General features: G+C 42.6%; 1 protein-coding gene across 1 annotated transcript; it reads left to right on the top strand.

The window, feature by feature from the left end:
• Positions 1-13,845: 13,845 nt before the first annotated feature.
• On the top strand, positions 13,846-16,978 carry LOC147425293 (UDP-glycosyltransferase 85A7-like). Its single transcript, XM_086500448.1, has 2 exons — positions 13,846-14,449; positions 15,830-16,978. Exons 1-2 carry the CDS (start codon positions 13,918-13,920, stop codon positions 16,753-16,755), a joined length of 1,458 nt encoding a protein of 485 aa, XP_086356574.1. The 5' UTR covers positions 13,846-13,917; the 3' UTR covers positions 16,756-16,978.
• Positions 16,979-17,895: the final 917 nt, after the last annotated feature.

Genomic DNA, 17,895 nt, shown 5'->3' with positions numbered 1-17,895 from the left:
TGGTGGTTTTTTGAAAAGAATATAGCGATCAGTAACTATTTATATTGATATTGATATTGATGCTCTATGCTATAGCATAAGCACATAGGGTCTCATTTTCATGCATGTGCAAGATGAGCTTATAAATTTCTTGCATATAGGTGTCGCAATTTATGAAGATTATGTGGGAAGCCTACTTGAGAAGGATCAAAAGCTAATAGCAAGAGTGGGCAAGAAATATTGTTGAGGCAGAGAGTCTTGGTATCCACTTACTTATCCTTAAAAGTTAAAATTCAAAATCAAGCGGTATCCACTCATCCAACTAGATGCATCTCTCTCTCTCTCTCTCTCTCTCTCTCTCTCTCTCTCTCTCTCTCTCTCTCTCTCTCTCTCACACACACACACACACACACACACACACACACACACACACACACACACACACACACACATTGCTCCCTCGATTTTCTCCTTGCTCGAAAATATTCGCTCGCCATATGGTAGGACTCCTACCCTCATGTTGTGCCTGAATCCTATTGGGATGGCCTTTAGGAAGGTCCAATGAGATTTTAGATGCATGTAATTAATTAATTAAGCTCTCTTCTCAAAGGGGGAAAGAAGGACACTTGTCCAAATGCTACCCAACTATGCTAAGCTAAGCTCAAAGAGTAATCTATGGTGAGGAAATTAGTTCTTTCTTGTATGCTACTTCTTCTTCCTCTTCCCTTCCCTCACTCCCTACTAGCTCTCTCCACCTTTGAAGGTGTTTGAGGTCTTGGGATTGAGGCAAGGGACAAGTTAATGCTTTTAAAATATTAGTTACATGCATAATATTGGTACATGAAGCTTACCATCTTCATGGCATCAACAAGGTCTCAAGGAGCACAAAGTATGTATTGTACCACGTCTCTCTTCAAGGGAGAATCTATAATACAAAAGCCTTTTGGAGGGACCAGCTCCACGTAAGTCCGGTCCTGAACTGTTGTCAATTTCTCTAATTCTCTCTCTCATTTACAAGTATTTTTCATGCCAAGCTAACTAGGTATAATGTTCATTTTGCTACTTTTAATTAGGTACTCTCCTTATGCTCTTTAAGAATTCTCTTAAGGAAATGCTCACTATTGTTACTTTAATTCCGCTACAATCATTATTATAGCCATATTCCATTACATTGGTATTAGAGCTATTGGTTTCTCTTTTCTTGCTTTAGAAGAGAGTTCCTTAAGTTGTCAATGAAAGGTTGGACATGTTCATTGCAAGAGGGTAAGTGGGACAGGGATTTATTATCATGGCTGGAATGAACTAAGTTTGAGGTACATGGTTGGGAACTACAGACTTAATAATGGAGTCTTTTGGGGCTTGCCTTTGGCTTAACCATTATTGAGCTACTAGCAAGCTCAACAGGAACCATAATCAACCGAGCACTGTTAGACCCTCTCCACTACTCTTTGCAATCAACAGTCTCTAAACCATGAGTGTGGCTGCTTGAGAGCTACTTTTCAAAAGTAAAGAAGCATAGCAACTAAAGTTTTGGAGTTGCTAAAGTACAAGGTAGCATAGATATAAATTTAGTTAGCATGGATGACAATAATAAAAAGAGTAGAATGAATATTGACAGCTTTGATTCTTCACATGAAGGTGCTACTAATGATGCCCCTATGTTTGTGAACTATATTGTTACTAGTGAGGCGGTCCGCGGCGGGCAACAAGAAGAGCAACCTCTAGACACCCTTCAAGGCTCCCATGCTGCTCAATGGGGCTGGGGCAAAACACAACACAAACCAAAACAACAAACCCACAGCCAAATCCCAACTACACAAGGGGCACCACCTAGTTTAAGAGCGAACTAGGACGCAAAAGAGGAGAATCGTTAGAGCAACCCACAAACAAGCAAGGAATTTACACTAACCCTAACACCAATGGAACACTCTCACACACTAAAACACGAGAGAGAGAGAGAGAGAGAGAGAGAGAGAGAGAGAGAGAGAGAAAGAGAGAGCGAGAGAGAGAGAGAGAGAGAGAGAGAGAGAGAGAGAGAGAGAGAGAGAGAGAGATGGTGTACAACTTAGCTTCAACTTTATATTTTGCACAAAAAAGAACTTAGAGCTTGCGGAATCAAGTGACAAGATTTGGTTATAGCATCACTAGCACATTGTCTTAGGGTTATGGGAGCCCTCTCACCATCCACCCTCTTACAATGGTAGCCAAACAATAGCCAATGAATCACAAGCAACAAAACAACAACCTTCAATGAAACAAGTCACCTTATGAAGCTGAATGAGTTTGCCAAGCCAAATTGGAGGAGAAGCATGAGCCTTTGGACATGAATTGCACCCAAAACTACTAATTCATTGATGTTGGGTTAGATACAACAATGGTAGGAAGAATATCTTCTACTCGCACTCACTCAAACTAGCTCAAGATTTTCTATGCACCAAAGTGATGGTGTATAGAAAGCTTACTCTCTCTTTACAACCAAGATAGAACTGGCGTGTGCTACGCTCAATCTAGTGTGCAATGGTATAGTTATGTATTTTACAAGGAGGAATGGGTTCTATTTATAGGTTTTAGAAGCCTTGATTAGGATTAAGCCTAATCAATTTTATTAGGAAAGATCAAGGATTATGAATTTTTATGAATTTCAAATGAGAATGGGGTCTCTCTTTTCTCTTGAGTCACATGGATGTGGGCTCAAGTAAGAGAATTATTGATGTGGTGAAAGGAGAGAAACTTTCATGGGAGTGAGTGAATTTGGTTTACTTGTGCGGTTGCGTACTCCATATGTTGATAGTGTGGGTGCATTTTTACAAGAGAAGTTAGTTGTTAGTGGTAATAATCACTAGAATTGTTAGTGATACATTTACAATGGGTAGGATGAGTTGATTTGATGAAGGAAGAGGGGTGAATTAAAAGAGAATCATTGAGATGGTGAAGCTTTGAAGAAGCTTGAACTCACCCTTGTGTAGATTGTGGAAAAAATGACCGCTGGTCTTCTTCTTCTTCTTCGCTTCTTTACGCCTCCGCCACGGTTGACCACCACGATGAAAAGAGGATTTGTTGATGAAAAATCCTCAATTTGCAGAAGTTATTATGGTTAAGATGCTGAATTTAGATATTTTTAGGAGAGGTAAATGAAATTGTAACATAGAAGCAATAGAGAGAGACATGGAGAGGGTGTACGTATGTAGAGGTTCATAAAAGAACTATAGGGATGAGAGAGAAGGGTAATGGTGAAGAGGGTGGGAGAAGCCATGGAAATTGCAGGTTTGAGTGAGGGAAGGAGAGGGAGGGATGTGTAAGAGTGAGTAGGTGTGTGGAAGGGTGAGAGAAGACTAAGGGCTACTTGTGAGAAAAGTGGGCAGACTGGGGTCGACTCAAAAAATCATAGCTCACCGCTGGTAGCTCCAAAAATCATGAAAAATTTGAGGTGATTATTCAGAGCATGGACTACATTTTCTCTTTTGACCACCACTCCAAATTCGGAGTGGAGATAGGTGCCAAAATTATCACCAAAAAGCCTGTTTTTATGCTTGCAAAAGTCTTTTAGTGGCCCTCTCCTTTGTTGAATTTGTACAATGCATCCAAGAGTGAGCCCCTCCTTTGTCATATTATAATACAAAGCATCCAAGTTTCCCTTGACCCATGCATGGAGGAGGATTATTGGTGAATAAGAAATATATACATGGTGGGACTAGTGTATGGACTATTCATGGACTTTAGCTCAATGAGCACATGATGTTAGAATAATGAGTAAAAATAATAATAAAAATATGGAGGAGTTATGGATATGGAAAGATATTGGAATCATATGATATGGTCTCCTTGAATTATTTTGGGTGAAAGAGGAAAAGGTATGCAAGTAAATAATATAATAAACGTAACCAATGAGTAGAAATCAATTTTTTGTTTTCACGAGGGTGAGGGTGAAAATGTGGGAGTGATTTGTAAAAAGGAAAAATATGAGGTTAGAGTATGTACATATTGGCAAAAAATATACTTATGGTGTAAGAGGATGAAAGAAGGTGTACATAGGTTTAATAAAACACACACCTAAGTAGAAATATTTAAATAAAATACCAAAATAATTATAAAAAATCCCTATATTTAGGCCATATATACAATGAAATATTTACACACAAAGAGGCCATAATATACTTTTATTTTTTTATTTTTTTTTGGCTCAACTAGCCCAGTGACTAGCTAATTGAGGGTTTTTTAAGAAAATATGGAAAAAGTCCCCTAACTCACACACGCCCATGTACAATGAAAAGGTAAGAATAGCCACAGTGTTTAGGTGATTTTGGTAGGGTGGGATAGCTCACTATGACAATTTGGAATAGCCGAAAAATGGCTATCATTAGCCTCCCCCTTAGATAATGGTATATTCATGTACCATTTATCCGATGATACAACATGTAGATTGTGTAACGTCTGTCTTTGTCTTCTCTCATCTTTGAAGAACCTTTGTTGTATGATTAAAAAACCTTGTGTGATATGAAAGGTTCTCGGAGCCAATAGCAGGATGAAATGAAGTGATGGAGTAAACCTCCTCCATCAAGAAAGTTTCCATAAGCACCCCCCAGGATCAAAGATCTTGAAATATCTTTCCTAAAGCGAGATGTATGGTATGAAATCACTTACTGATTTTGATTGAAGAAACTTGTAGATTTTACTGTTGTCTATCATTGCATCGATCACTATGAATGTGATATAAAAGATTGGTTGCTCTTCCTCCTGTGTAAAGTTGATGTATCTACTACGATCTTCAAGAGCTTGTATGAGAAAATTCCTGAACTGTAGCTCATAAAATTCATTCAACCTGGGTAGGCTCATCAACAAGTAAAAAATTCTATGACCTTCATGATTTAGGATAGCTTGATCCATGCTTCCAGCTACTATTGGAAGATATTGCAAATAGTTTACCACATAAGTAGATAATAGACGAAGGTTTCTATTGCTTCCAACACATTGGAAGAGAATAGATTTTGGTACTGATTCATGAAATATCCACACGTAGCAATCAACAAGTTTTTCATCTATGATGAAGACCAGAAGCATCACAATGTGCGACCTCCATACACCAAAGAACCAAGTGAAGAAGATTTGGAAACATTCGTTTATCACCAAGTATTCATGTCCTCTTCCACTTAAGAGGGTATGGTGTCCTCGATGAAAGGTATATGTGAAGAGAGGAGAAGTTGACCTTGAAGAGGTGAAACCCAATGTGAAGATGATTGGGGCTTCAAAAGCTTGGATTTTCTTGCTAAGAGATTGTCCCATGAATGAAGAGCCACCCACTAAAACACCATTGGAGAGAATGATACCCTTCTGATAGTTTCCTTTTATGATTTTATATTTTACTACTCTCCCATGTTCTTCATCCCCTTCTAAGCCCCCCCTTTGGCAAGGTTGTAACTCCTCACATTGTACCACCTCAAAGGTTGATGGATTATTGTTTGATTTTGTGAAACATTTGGCTTCTTGCATGATAGGTTCCTCCATGCTTAACATACATGGGTCATACCAATTCTTTTCAACATCCTCAAACACTTCTTCAAGATTATCCTCACATGGATTCAACTCACACTCTTCTACTTTGTTTTGGAGTTGGCATTCCATGTACACAATCATCTCTTTATGATCAATGTGGTCTATGATCTCTCCACCTATGATTTCATCTTCTTCTTCACTCTCTTCTTTTAGAGAAGATACACTCTCAGAACATTCCATAAGATCAAGGTTACCTTCAAGGTCTTCATTCTCCATAGAGTCATGTTGCACAAAAGCTTCGTCTGCTCGGACTAGAAATTGATCCTCTGCCAAAAGGTTGGATGTATCCATTATTGAATCATCAATGCCATTTGAGATATCTTGTGTCAATTTTTGCATGCTTGTGATAAAGGTAGAAGAAAGAGATTCCACATTTGAATCTTGGCCACACACTTTAGCACTTGAATAATCAGTTGGCATGTAAGTAACTTCTTCAACATTTGTCGGAGTAGAAGGAGACAAGTATGGCAAAGGAGATGACTCCTTGATAGAAACACTTTCATGATGGTTGGTTCTTCCAGCATGATGGAAACCATTTTTGATGTAGAAGTACTTGTGAAACTTCCTTCGGGCAATAGTGACCGCTTCTTCAAAGGTAGAGGGTCCACTACAAGTAACCTTAGTCTTTAGGAAAGGAGACAAACCCGAAATAAATTGATCCATTTTTACATAATCTGGAAATGTAGAACTAAATCCACATCCTTCCCATTGACGAGAAAAAATATCCTGATAAGCATAGTAGTCTTCACCATGTTGTTGAAGTCTCCGTAGTGAAGCCCATGCTTTCTCCGTTGTTGGAACTTTAGAGAATCTCGCCTTCAAAGCTTTGGAAATTTGGGTATATCCATCTTCAATCTGAGAAGACATACTCCAAAACCATTGCTCAACGTTGCCTCTAAGGCATAGCAATAGAAAATCCCCTTTTTTAATGTCATCCCTTTTACCAAGGATATGACAAACCATTCTAAAATCAGCAAGAAAATCATCAACATCTTCTTCTGGATTTCCGAAGAAGATTGGGATATCATCAAAGGTATAGCGTGTCATAGTCTCTCAATGCTAGAACCACACAAAGATTAGTTCCAAACAATCATCAACTAACTACACAAAGTTTTGAAAGGTCTTTCAGCATGAATTCTAGATTCTTATGTGAAAATGTTTTTTTCCTTTCTTATGTTATGCATAATCCGAACCATATTCTAGATCAATTTTTGTTTCCTTGAAATTAAACTCGGTCATACATGTTTTCATGATTCATATAATCTACTTGATTATGCTGAAATTCAATCATTCATGCAATACAACAACAATAAGCACACAATCATTCCTTAGTGGGGGCACCAAAATTGAGGCGGTCCGGGGCGGGCAACAAGAAGAGCAACCTCTAGACACCCTTCAAGGCTCCCGTGCTGCTCAATGGGACTGGGGAAAAACACAACAAACCAAAACAACAAACCCACAGCCAAATCCCAACTACACAAGGGGCACCACCTAGTTTAAAAGCGAACTAGGACGTAAAAGAGGAGAATTGTTAGAGCAACCCACAAACAAGCAAGGAATTTACACTAACCCTAACACCAATGGAACACTCACACACTAAAACACGAGAGAGAGAGAGAGAGAGAGAGAGAGAGAGAGAGAGAGAGAGAGAGAGAGATGGTGTACAACTTAGCTTCAACTTTATATTTTGCATAAAAAGGAACTTAGAGCTTGTGGAATCAAGTGACAAGATTTGGTTATAGCATCACTAGCACATTGTCTTAGGGTTATGGGAGCCCTCTCACCATCAACCCTCTTACAATGGTAGCCAAACAATAGCCAATGAATCACAAGCAACAAAACAACAACCTTCAATGAAATAAGTCACCTTATGAAGCTGAATCAGTTTGCCAAGCAAAATTGGAGGAGAAGCATAAGCCTTTGGACATGAATTGCACCCAAAATTACCAGTTCATTGATGTTGGGGTAAAACGCTTGTTCTCCCTCAATGCTTGAAAAAACACTTGGAGATGTTGCTTTTGTTCCTCCAGAGACTTGGAGTAGATGATATATCATCAAAGAGCACTCCAGTGAATTTGCGGTAGGGTCTAAAGATTTTCTCCATTAGACGATTGAACGTGGCTAGTGAAATAGTCAAGCCAAAAGGCATGACTAGATATTCATAAAGGCCAAACATTGTACAAAACGCGGTCTTTAGGATATCTTCATCCATTATCCTTACTTAATGATAGCCACTAGGTCAATCCTACTGAAGTAGGTAGAGCCTTGTAGCTTATCAAACATATCTTCTACCCGAGGCATGAGAAATTTGTTTTTGATAGTGATATGGTTTAGTGCTCGATAGTCCACACACATACGGTATATACCATCTTTCTTTTGCACTAAAAGGAGGGAGAGGAGCTAGGCCTTACCATCCCTTTGTCAATCAATTCTTGTACTTGCCTCATGATATCCTCTTGTTGAGCTTGAGAAACTGAATAAGGAGTCTTGTTATGCGGTGAGCTTCCTGATAGGAGCTCAATGCGATGGCCATCACCCCTCATTTTGGAGGTCAATCCATAGAGATATCATCGATGAACACATCTTGGAATCCTTTTAGAAAATTAGACAAGCCTAACTCTTCTTGATTCCTACCATTTACATTTGATGAAACATTAGGATCTTTTAGGGACTCTTTGACAAAAAAACATGTATGCAAAAATTGAGGTCTTCATTGATTTATCAAAAGCAAAAGGATTTACAAGTGGTATAGTACGACCACACTCACTAGCATCTATATACATGTTCTTTCCCCTGTAGGTGAAGTAGATTCTCCATTCAAGGAACTTCATGTTGGTAGCCATGCGATCAAACCATGGCGCCCCTAGGATAGCATCTTCATGTTGGAGAGGAAAGATAAAAAAGTCTTCTTTGTCGACATAGCTTTGGACATGAAGCCTCAACTTCCCAATCAAGGGAGTAACGAAGGCTTGCTGTCCCTTGAAAGTTGTGTCAACCGTTACAATATCTCCCATCTCAAAAACTTGAATGCCCAACTTGGTGACCAACTCCATTGATATGACGTTGTGAGTAGAGCCAGGGTCAAACAAGATAAAGGCATCATGCTCCCTTACCTTTTCCCAAGAATAGGAGAGAGATGATCCTTTGCAATGAGCATCTTCTTTTGGAGCTTTGATGGTAGAAGCCCTAGGAGTCTCATTGCAAGCATTTTTCTTGGAGTAAGAACGACAGCCATGTCCTTGCTCCCCACACTTAAAACACTTATAGTCCTTGCGAAAAGCTTCAAGATCTTCAGGAGATAGTTTGTTTTTGCCTTTGTAAACCCCCTTCTCCTTGGACCGACTGTTGTTGTTGTTGTTGTTGGAAGTGCCTTGGGAAGAATTTTGGGCATTGGTCTTCCCCTTTGCATCATTTTTGTCTTTGTTTTTCATGGGCTTGACATTCCATCTAGCCCCTTGTTGGAAATTGATGTGTGAAGCAACCATGGTGTGATGGACTACTTCGGTGATAGAACCAGGCCATTGAGAGTTGATGTATTTGTCCATCTCTTTAGGTAATCCCGCACAGATTGCTGCTTTTGCTCGACGAAGTCTATCTTTTGGAAGACAGTAGCCTTGAGATGTAAATCCCAAAACTTGTCTACATATTTGTGGATAGACTCATGAGAGAGAAGCTTCAAACTGCGCCATTCGGTGAGCACTTTGTCCTTTGCATTGTTTGCAAGGAATTGCTTCATGATGGAAACTCGTAGAGTTTTCCATGTCTTTGGGGCTTCGGCGCCGTTGCCACGAAGGCTAGCCCACCATTGACGAGATGATTTCTAGCAGTGCATAGCTACATGGTGTAGGTTGGAGGACTTTGTGAAGCCCTCATCTCCAAAGGCCGCATCAAATTGCTGGATGAAGGCCAATACTTTGTCGGTGGCACCAAAGGTGCCATCATAGGTGAGAAAATAGATACTCTTTCCTCCCTCTTTGAACTTCTTGAGCTTTTGTGACCTTCGCCATCCAGGATATGATTTGTGATGTCCTCCCCTCTTGTATTCTCTAGGAGAATAGCCATAGCTTTCGTCAGAAGAGGAGGAAGGTGAAGAAGAAGGAGAAGAGGGTAACCTCTTTCTTGCCCTTTTCTTCCTTTGTTTCCACTCTTCCCTTTAGGAATGTCGAGGACAAGGACTGTGTGTTGATGTTTTCCTGTTGGGAGGAGTTGACGATCGTCTAGACCACCATCTACGTGGAGCCACATCTTCAGAGGAACTTAAAGTTTCATTGCTTTCTTGCTCTTTGGATTCCTCCTCTCGTATGGGAAAGAGTATTCTTTTGGGGGTCTCTTCAAGAGGCCTCCTAAGCTCTCTCTCCTCTTGGAGAGGAAGGAAAATCCCATAAGCGCGAAGTTGTCGAGAAACTTTGGCTTGCAAAGCAGGGTTGCCCATAACTTGCAACAACCTAGTAACGAGATAATTGACAAACATGGGGCCATCATCATTAGCACCTTCATGTGCAAAATCAAAGATATCAATGTTCATTCTGCTCTCTTGGTTATTGTCAGTCATGTTAACAAAATTTGTGTACTTCTTAGTGTATGCTTTGGCAATTCAAAACCTTAAGCTGCCACTCCTCTTAGCCTTTGAAAATCGGCTCTTAATTATCTACACCCACGACTCGAAGTGGTTTAGAGAGTAGTGCAGTGGGTCTAATATTGCAGAATTGCCGAGGGATAGCTCTTTCGGACTTCTTATGCCTCAATAATGGTAAAGCCGTAGGCAAGTCTAAAAAGACCCCATTATTAAGTCCAAAACTCCCGAAGTGTGCACCATATCCCACATAGTGGGCTCAACAAAATCGATAATAGATCCCAGTCCCACTTACCGTAATATAATTAACAAAATCAACCAGTTATAAGCTACTTAAGGACCTCTCTTCTTGAGTAAGAAAAGAGAAACCAAATGCTTTGATACCAATGTAATGGTAATAACCTATTAACTTGGAGAGTAGCAAAAATTAGAAAAGCACTTTTACGAAATTACTTTGTAAGCATAGCGAGTGAACTTAATTGATGGTAGAAACATAAACACAACATTTAGTTAACTTGGCATGAATAATATTTTTGCAAGAGAGAGAGTTTAGATAACATGACAATAGTTGAGGACCGGATTTATGTGGAGTCCCACCAAGAGAGATTTGTTACAATACAATCTTTGTGTTCCTTGTGACCTAGGTGATGCAATGAAGATGGAAATCTTCATGCATCACATGCATAACATAAAGTATCCCAAGCCTGAGTCCCAAGACCTCAAACACCTTCGAAGGTGGAGAGAGCTAGCAGGGAATGAGGGTAGGGAAGAGGAAGAAGAAACATTTCATAGGAGAGAAAGAATTAGTTCCTCATTTATCATCACTCTTCTTGCTAGCATACATAATAGCATAGTAATGAAGATGGAGAAGATGGAGAGCTTAAGCATTGAAGCATGGCTCTTGGTTGGATTTGCATTTCATAGCCAAGAGTGTTGGTGTAGGCTCTCAACCTCTCTACTTGCTTGGAGAAGGAGAGGGAGCTCTTGCACTTTGCACAATGCACAATGAGTGTGTGTGTGTGTGTGTGTGTGTGTGTGTTTGTGTGTGGGGGGGGGAAGAGTATACCCCTTCCTTGGTCGCCCCCCCTTGTAGCTCATGTTTGAAGCTCATTGGACCCCTCCAAGCCTAGCCAACCACAAGCAAGAGGTATTACAAGCAACAAGAGTAGTCTTGGGAGAAGTGTCCCCATTTCCCCTTTGAGAGAGAGGACTTGATAAATGAAAAAACAATTAATTAAATCTTCTAAATTGTCATTGGACCCCTTGGTGGCCAACCAATAGGCTTTAAGCACACCACGAGGTCAACATGAGAAGGAACTTGACAAGTGCCCCTTTTGCTTTCTTTGTACCAAGATTGCCTTGTGTGAGGGTGTGTATGTTCTCTCTCATCCCCCCTCTTGGAGGGCTCGTCCCCTCCTTGTAAGGATCATTATTGACTTTTGCACACCTTATCCCCAAGCACCTTAGTCAGAAAGCATGACAAAGCACCTCAAGCCTGGGGAGTGTTCCCACAAGCACCTCAGGATCCCTAGTCGACAGCACGGCAAGCACCTCAAGCATCTTAGTCATCAAGCACGACAAACACCTCAAGCACCTTAGTCATCAAGCACGACAAGCACCTCAAGCTTGGGCCGGGGGGTTCCCACCTCAAGCTCCAGCCCTAGCTTACCTAAGGTCAAAGGACTTTTTAACACTAACCTTTGGAGGTCTTTAAGGAAGCTAACCCTAAGGTCTTTAAGCTCCATTAGCTAGTCTTGCTCTTTGACATACCATCTCTCATTTGGACCCCTTTACCATTGGCCCCGTGTTGAGATAGATATGAAAGCACATGTCTATATCCTAACCCTTGTTCACGTTTATTCTCCCACATTAAATGATCAGTTTAATATGAGAAAATCATTTGGGTTGGTTAGATATTAGTTTTTATGACAATACTTGTATAATCTTTATGATTTCTGAAAAATCTCTGGTAACGCCTGAGAATTCTGGAAAGTTTCCGCTCGAATTTTTTTAGCATTCTTCAAGACTTCTTATCAAACAAGGCATGGAAGCTTACGAATTTCAAACGTCATTCTTAAAGTAAGAAGCAAGTTTTAGCATATCCATGTGGTCCTAGAGAAAATCCTTGACCTGCTGAAGTTTTTCAGACCGGGCAACTGAGAAATTTCAGCAGGTCAAGGATTTACTCTAGGACCACATGGATATGCTGAAACTTGTTTGTCATAATGTTTGCCAAGCAAAGGATAGACACAAAAAGTACGCCGATGAGAAACGTTGGTAAGTTACCTTCACGGAAAGGGAAGAGGCAAGTGTGCTAGAGCATTCATAAAGTCTGAAGAGTAGGCCAACACCTAAGTGATCTCCAAGATATTGTGGGCCTTTAAAAATACTCAAGCGAGTTGGAGATATGGTCTACAAACTCTTGTTACTCTTATGGTATGTGAGAAGATACCCCCTGTGTCTCTCTAGCTTTGCTTTTTGTGCGCCCACGTCTCTCTCTCTCTCTCTCTCCTCTTCTCGGGTGTGTGTGTGTGTGTGTGTGTGTGTGTGTGCGCGCGCGCGCTAATAAAAATAGGAAAGTGGTATAACCTTTCTATCACCCAAGTGTGGTTATGCCATTTCCTTCTTGAATAACAGGTCTCGAGTCAACTCTCCTCGTCGGCTAGATCTTTAAGGTCTCTTGGGATAGTTTCCTACAACGTTAAAACTCTCTTCTTCTTCTTCTTCTCTCTCTCTCTCTCTCTCTCTCTCTCTCTCTCTCTCTCTCTCTCTCTCTCTCTCTCTCTCTCTCTCTCTCTCTCTCTCTCTCTCTCTCTCTCGCCGCCTCCATTGAGCGATCTATACGCGTGTTTTCTGACTCACGCACACACACGGACTCGTGCATGGAGATTGCAGCATGTGAAGAGGCACGTAGGTATAGCAGGTGTCGAGCCACTGCCTGTTGTGAAAGATTTATCTCAGTCTCTCTGTCTCTAGCACATGAGCAAGCAACACTCTCTCTGTTGCGGGCAGAGTAGCCATGCGAGCAGCCCAAGGGCTCTCTCTCCCCCCCCCCCCCCCCCCTCCTTCCTGTGTCGTAGGGGAGAGTTCCTCCAACGCTGCGATAAGCACACCGGAGGTGAGGGAAGGGAAGGGGGTGGTTGGCAAGCACGTCGGGGCGGGGCCAAGAGCAGGGCAAGGGAGGGCGATCGAGCTATACGAGCAGAGGGTGTCGAGGAGACACGTGGGGTAGGGAGGGCCTTGTTTATAAGTGTCACGGGCAGAGACAAGGGATCGAACGTCTGGGGTCTGTAGGGCCGATGATCCGTTTGAATGGAAAGAAAAACTTTACAACTCCCTGTGTCGCCTCACGCCCTTGAACCCGCGACCTCCCACTTCACAAGCTGGTGTTCTATCCACCTGCACTAGTGCATGTCGTTGCACATATGGCGAGCACAGGTGTATATAATCCTGCCCCCCTGCTACGTCGATCTAATGGCCCACATCACACGCTCGACCGATAAGTCGCCTCTACCGTCGATCCCTTCACTCCCACCCCCTGTCACTAGAGGGCCGACGACGTGGGGATAGGCAGCATCGCGCAAAGAACTTGAATTTCTTGACTGGTATGAAAAAATGAGTCTAAATGAGGCTGACAGCCTACAGGCCAGTCGCCTTTGCAAAAAGTTGCCGGCAGTTCGCCAACGCTCGCAAGGACGGAGTCAACCAAGCAGGTTCTCGTGACACGCACTCGCCTAGTTTTATAGGAGCAAAATCACAAATTGGGAGTCTCTCTCTCTCTCTCTCTCTCTCTCTCTTCCTTCCCAAGCAGAGCCATGGAGATGGGGCTTGAAGAAGAAGCAGAACAACCCCAAACCACGGTGCACGCTTTATTGCTCTCGTTTCCGACGAGGACGCATTTGGTTCCGTTGATTCAGCTGGCGAAGCGGCTGGCAGGCGTGGGGAACGAGATCAAGTGCTGCAAATTCGTGTTCACCAACATAGTGTCCTATCAAGTAGCAGGGGAAGCAGGGGGAGGCGGGGAAGAAGACGAAGACGCAGGGTTCACACTGCGGACAATTGGGGTGCCGGACGGACTCCCTTGGGGACAAGGGAAGGATATGCTAGGCATGATCCAGGCTTGCAACAACATGAAGGCTTCCACGCTGCGTTTCTTGCCACATCTGCAGCAATCACCGGGCCTTCCCCTGTCGCTCATCATCTCGGATGTGTTTGTGCCCTGGGCTGCAGAGCTGGCTTCCTCGCTGGGCCTGCCCCTCTTCTTCTTCTACACCACCAATGCCGCCTCCTGCTGCGTCATGTCCCATGCCCCCTCCCTCCTGGCGCACCACATCATTCCTTTCAACGGTAACTCCTCTATAAACACACACACACACACACACACACACACACAGAGAGAGAGAGAGAGAGAGAGAGAGAGAGAGAGAGAGAGAGAGAGAGAGAGAGAGAGAGAGAGAGAGAGAGAGAGAGAGAGGTTCCATTAGCGTCCTCGGAGGCCAAATATGACCTATGGGACCAAGAAACATATCATGTGGTGTGTGTGAAGCTGATAGGTGACTCTCGATGCTCATGATTAGTGGAAATGAGCGTTGCAATTGAGAGTCCACATTGCCGATGGGAGGGGAATTTGTGTAGGGAAAGCTCATGCTGAAATTGTGGGGAAAGCTAGCTCTAATGTGATCAAAAGCTGAGCACTCAAGTAGGGTCTGATAGTCAGACTGGACTGGCAAACTTGCCCTGGGGGCGGGGATCTAAAGTGCATAGTCGATGGCATTCGTTGCCGGTGGCCCTCGAAGCGAAGAGAATGAGAGTTGAGCTGAATGGAGGAGATAGTGCCGATTGCACTCAGGGGGTGGCCCTCGAAGCAAAGAGAATCGTTTTAGAGAATGTGAGTTGAGCTGGATGGAGGAGATAGTAAGGGTGGATGCAGATTGCTGAGAGAGAGAGAGAGAGAGAGAGAGAGAGAGAGAGAGAGAGAGAGAGAGCTGTGGCATTAGCATATGGGCAACTATGCCTGCAAGGGTGCTGACAATGGGGGAGATGGGCTTGAGCACCTGAACCTCGTGACTGCTGGGAGATTACCAGTTGGAAAGGGCGGCGAATTCGAGACATTCCAGAAAATTCCAGCCTGTTCACTTCATGGCTGGCTGGCTAAGAGCATGTCATGTGCTCATTACAAAAGAGAAAGAGGTGTGTTCAGCTGTGTGGTCCAAATCCTGTTCCTTCTGTTGCACATGAGCGTGCAGATCAGCGAATGCCCGCACACCTTCATTCCATGCTACTCTTGGAGGCTCCCTTAAGCCTTTGACAGTGTAATGGATCTTTTCTCCTCTTGGACCTGAGGATGCTGAAGCATGGATTAGGAGAGCTGTCTTTTGGGGCCAGTTGGCCATGGCAAGCAAGCCTCAGCTCCAAGTGGCACCAACAGTTGATGAGGAGACAACGGATTGATGGCCTAAGTGACTAGACAATTGTGTGTGTGTGTGTGTGTGTGTGTGTGTGTGAGAGAGAGAGAGAGAGAGAGAGAGAGAGAGAGAGAGAGAGAGAGAGATTTTTAACATTGTAGCAACAATCCCCAGAGATCTCAAAGATTATCCGACGAGTCTTGATCTCAAGACCTGATACTTTAGAGAGAACTAGGATAACCAATTTACCACACTTGAGAGAGAGCGCTAGCTTATGTGTCCCAAGAAATTTTCTTACTAACAATTGTTATTTGCTGAGCAGAAAGCAGCCATCAGGAACTTGTCCCATGTCCGGGGGCTCCAATGCTGCTTCCGAGGGACTTTCCCTTCTCAATGCAGCTGCAAGACATCTCACACCCACAGTTTCAATTTACATTAAATATGTTCTCTCACTTGGAGGAAGCCACTGGTCTCATTTTGAACACATGCCATGAGATAGAAGCAGATGCTGTCAAAGCATTGCAAGCGAGATGCCCGGTATACACAGTGGGGCCCCTCTTTCTTCCAATTAGTGAAGACCTCGAATCGGTAACCAATCAGAAACAGATCGGAGTCGCAGAGACCGACGACTGCCTCAAATGGCTCGATTCTCAATCAGCTGGCTCTGTGCTTTACGTGTCCTTCGGCACTCTTGCGAATTTCTCAAATGTGCAGATGAGCGAGCTAGCATTGGGGCTTGAAAAGAGCCAACAGCCTTTTCTATGGGTGGTTCACAAAAATGTCTTTAATGGTGTGGTGTCGGATGCTCTGCCAGAGGGCTTCTTGGAGCGTGTGAAAGACCGATGCTTTGTCGCGTCTTGGGTGCCGCAGCTGCAGGTATTGAAGCATAGGTCAGTGGGTGGCTTCTTCAGCCATTGTGGGTGGAACTCTATCTTGGAAAACATTACTCTGAAAGGAGTGCCCATGCTTTGCTGGCCAGACAAGGCTGAGCAGGGGGTGAATGCTCGTATTTTGGTAGACGTGTGGAAGCTTGGCATGCCGTTTAGAGTGGGGAAAGACTGTAATATAAGCTGCGATGAAGTGGAGGCAGCCGTGAAGACTCTAATGGAGGGTGAGGAAGCTGAAGAGATGAAGAGAAGAGGGGCTGAGCTCAAAAAGCAGGTGGAGACTGTTAGAAGGAAAGGGGGCTCTTCTATGATGAACTTGGAAGCTCTTGTGATGACCATTAGGAGCAAAGTGTCCAATTGATAAATTATATTATAAATACGTCGAATTCTTCTCCATCGGAGCTGAGCCAGGGACAATTGCTTTGGCCAATTGAGTTGGAACCTGATGACATTCCTCCCTTCAGTTTTCCTCTTGCCTCAGCAACCCTTTTCATCTCTTGAACTAGCCCTTTTGTCGGGTTGTGGTCATCAAACTTCAATGGATCTTGATGTGAATTTTTCATTAAAAGCTTCTGTTTTTTTCTTGTCCTCTGAGTATTATCTCTAATAAGCAAGTGCAAACCTATGAATTCATCTTGTATGTAGGGAACTAGATTTTAAATCACCTCATTGTTGACAAAGGATTGAAACATGTCCACACATTCAAATTGTCACTTGTGGTGATTCCAAATCTCCCTCTATCGCATGGTCTTTTCCTTGAATTGGCTTTGCAAGACCGATGGATCATAGTAGAGCAACCAATCAGACAACCCAAGGAACCCAGTGTCAAAAACAGAAGCAAGTAATTTATAAGGATTACTAGTGCACAAAACAATCTAATCACTTTTTGACCAATTTTAGAGGAGAAAACTCATGCTAAGCACACCATCATACTCCCAAACACTTGTAATAGTGATTAAACGGTGTTCCTCATGGCTTCTAATGGCTTTAAAAAAATTAAAAGTATTTTTAATTCAAAGATTCTCTCAAACAACAACAAAAATGATGCGTTAGTCTATAGCACATAGCTACAAGTAATGACGAAGCATGTAGATTTGCAGCAGTCTTAGCTATAAAAGACGGATGCAACATTGAGAGAGAGAGAGAGAGAGAGAGAGAGAGAGGACACTTTGAAGAGAAGAAAACGTGAAAGGGAAAATAAAGGAGAAGAGAAACACTTCTTTATATGGACACAAAAGGTCCTTTGACTTTCAACCTTCATGCGTCTTTTGACTTTCCACCTTCATATGTCTGTTGACTTTCCACTTTCATCTGTCTTTTCATTTTCTAAACTCACCCTTCACTTATGCAGCTAATATGTTTTTAGAGGATTTTTATTTTTTTGAGATTGGAGAGACCTAATGATTTAAGTTTTTTAAAAAACGAAAAGTGCAGAAAACGATCTAAGCAACAAAGTTGATTTTCATGGGTCAATGTTTACTCAAAAAATAAATCGGGGTGT

The sequence above is a fragment of the Adiantum capillus-veneris genome, chromosome 25, assembly GCF_014529385.1.
Source record: "Adiantum capillus-veneris isolate H3 chromosome 25, ASM1452938v2, whole genome shotgun sequence".
Lineage (NCBI taxonomy): Eukaryota > Viridiplantae > Streptophyta > Polypodiopsida > Polypodiales > Pteridaceae > Adiantum > Adiantum capillus-veneris.
The sequence above is the reverse complement of the archived record's forward strand: the minus strand, read 5'-3'. Positions and strand labels throughout refer to the sequence as shown.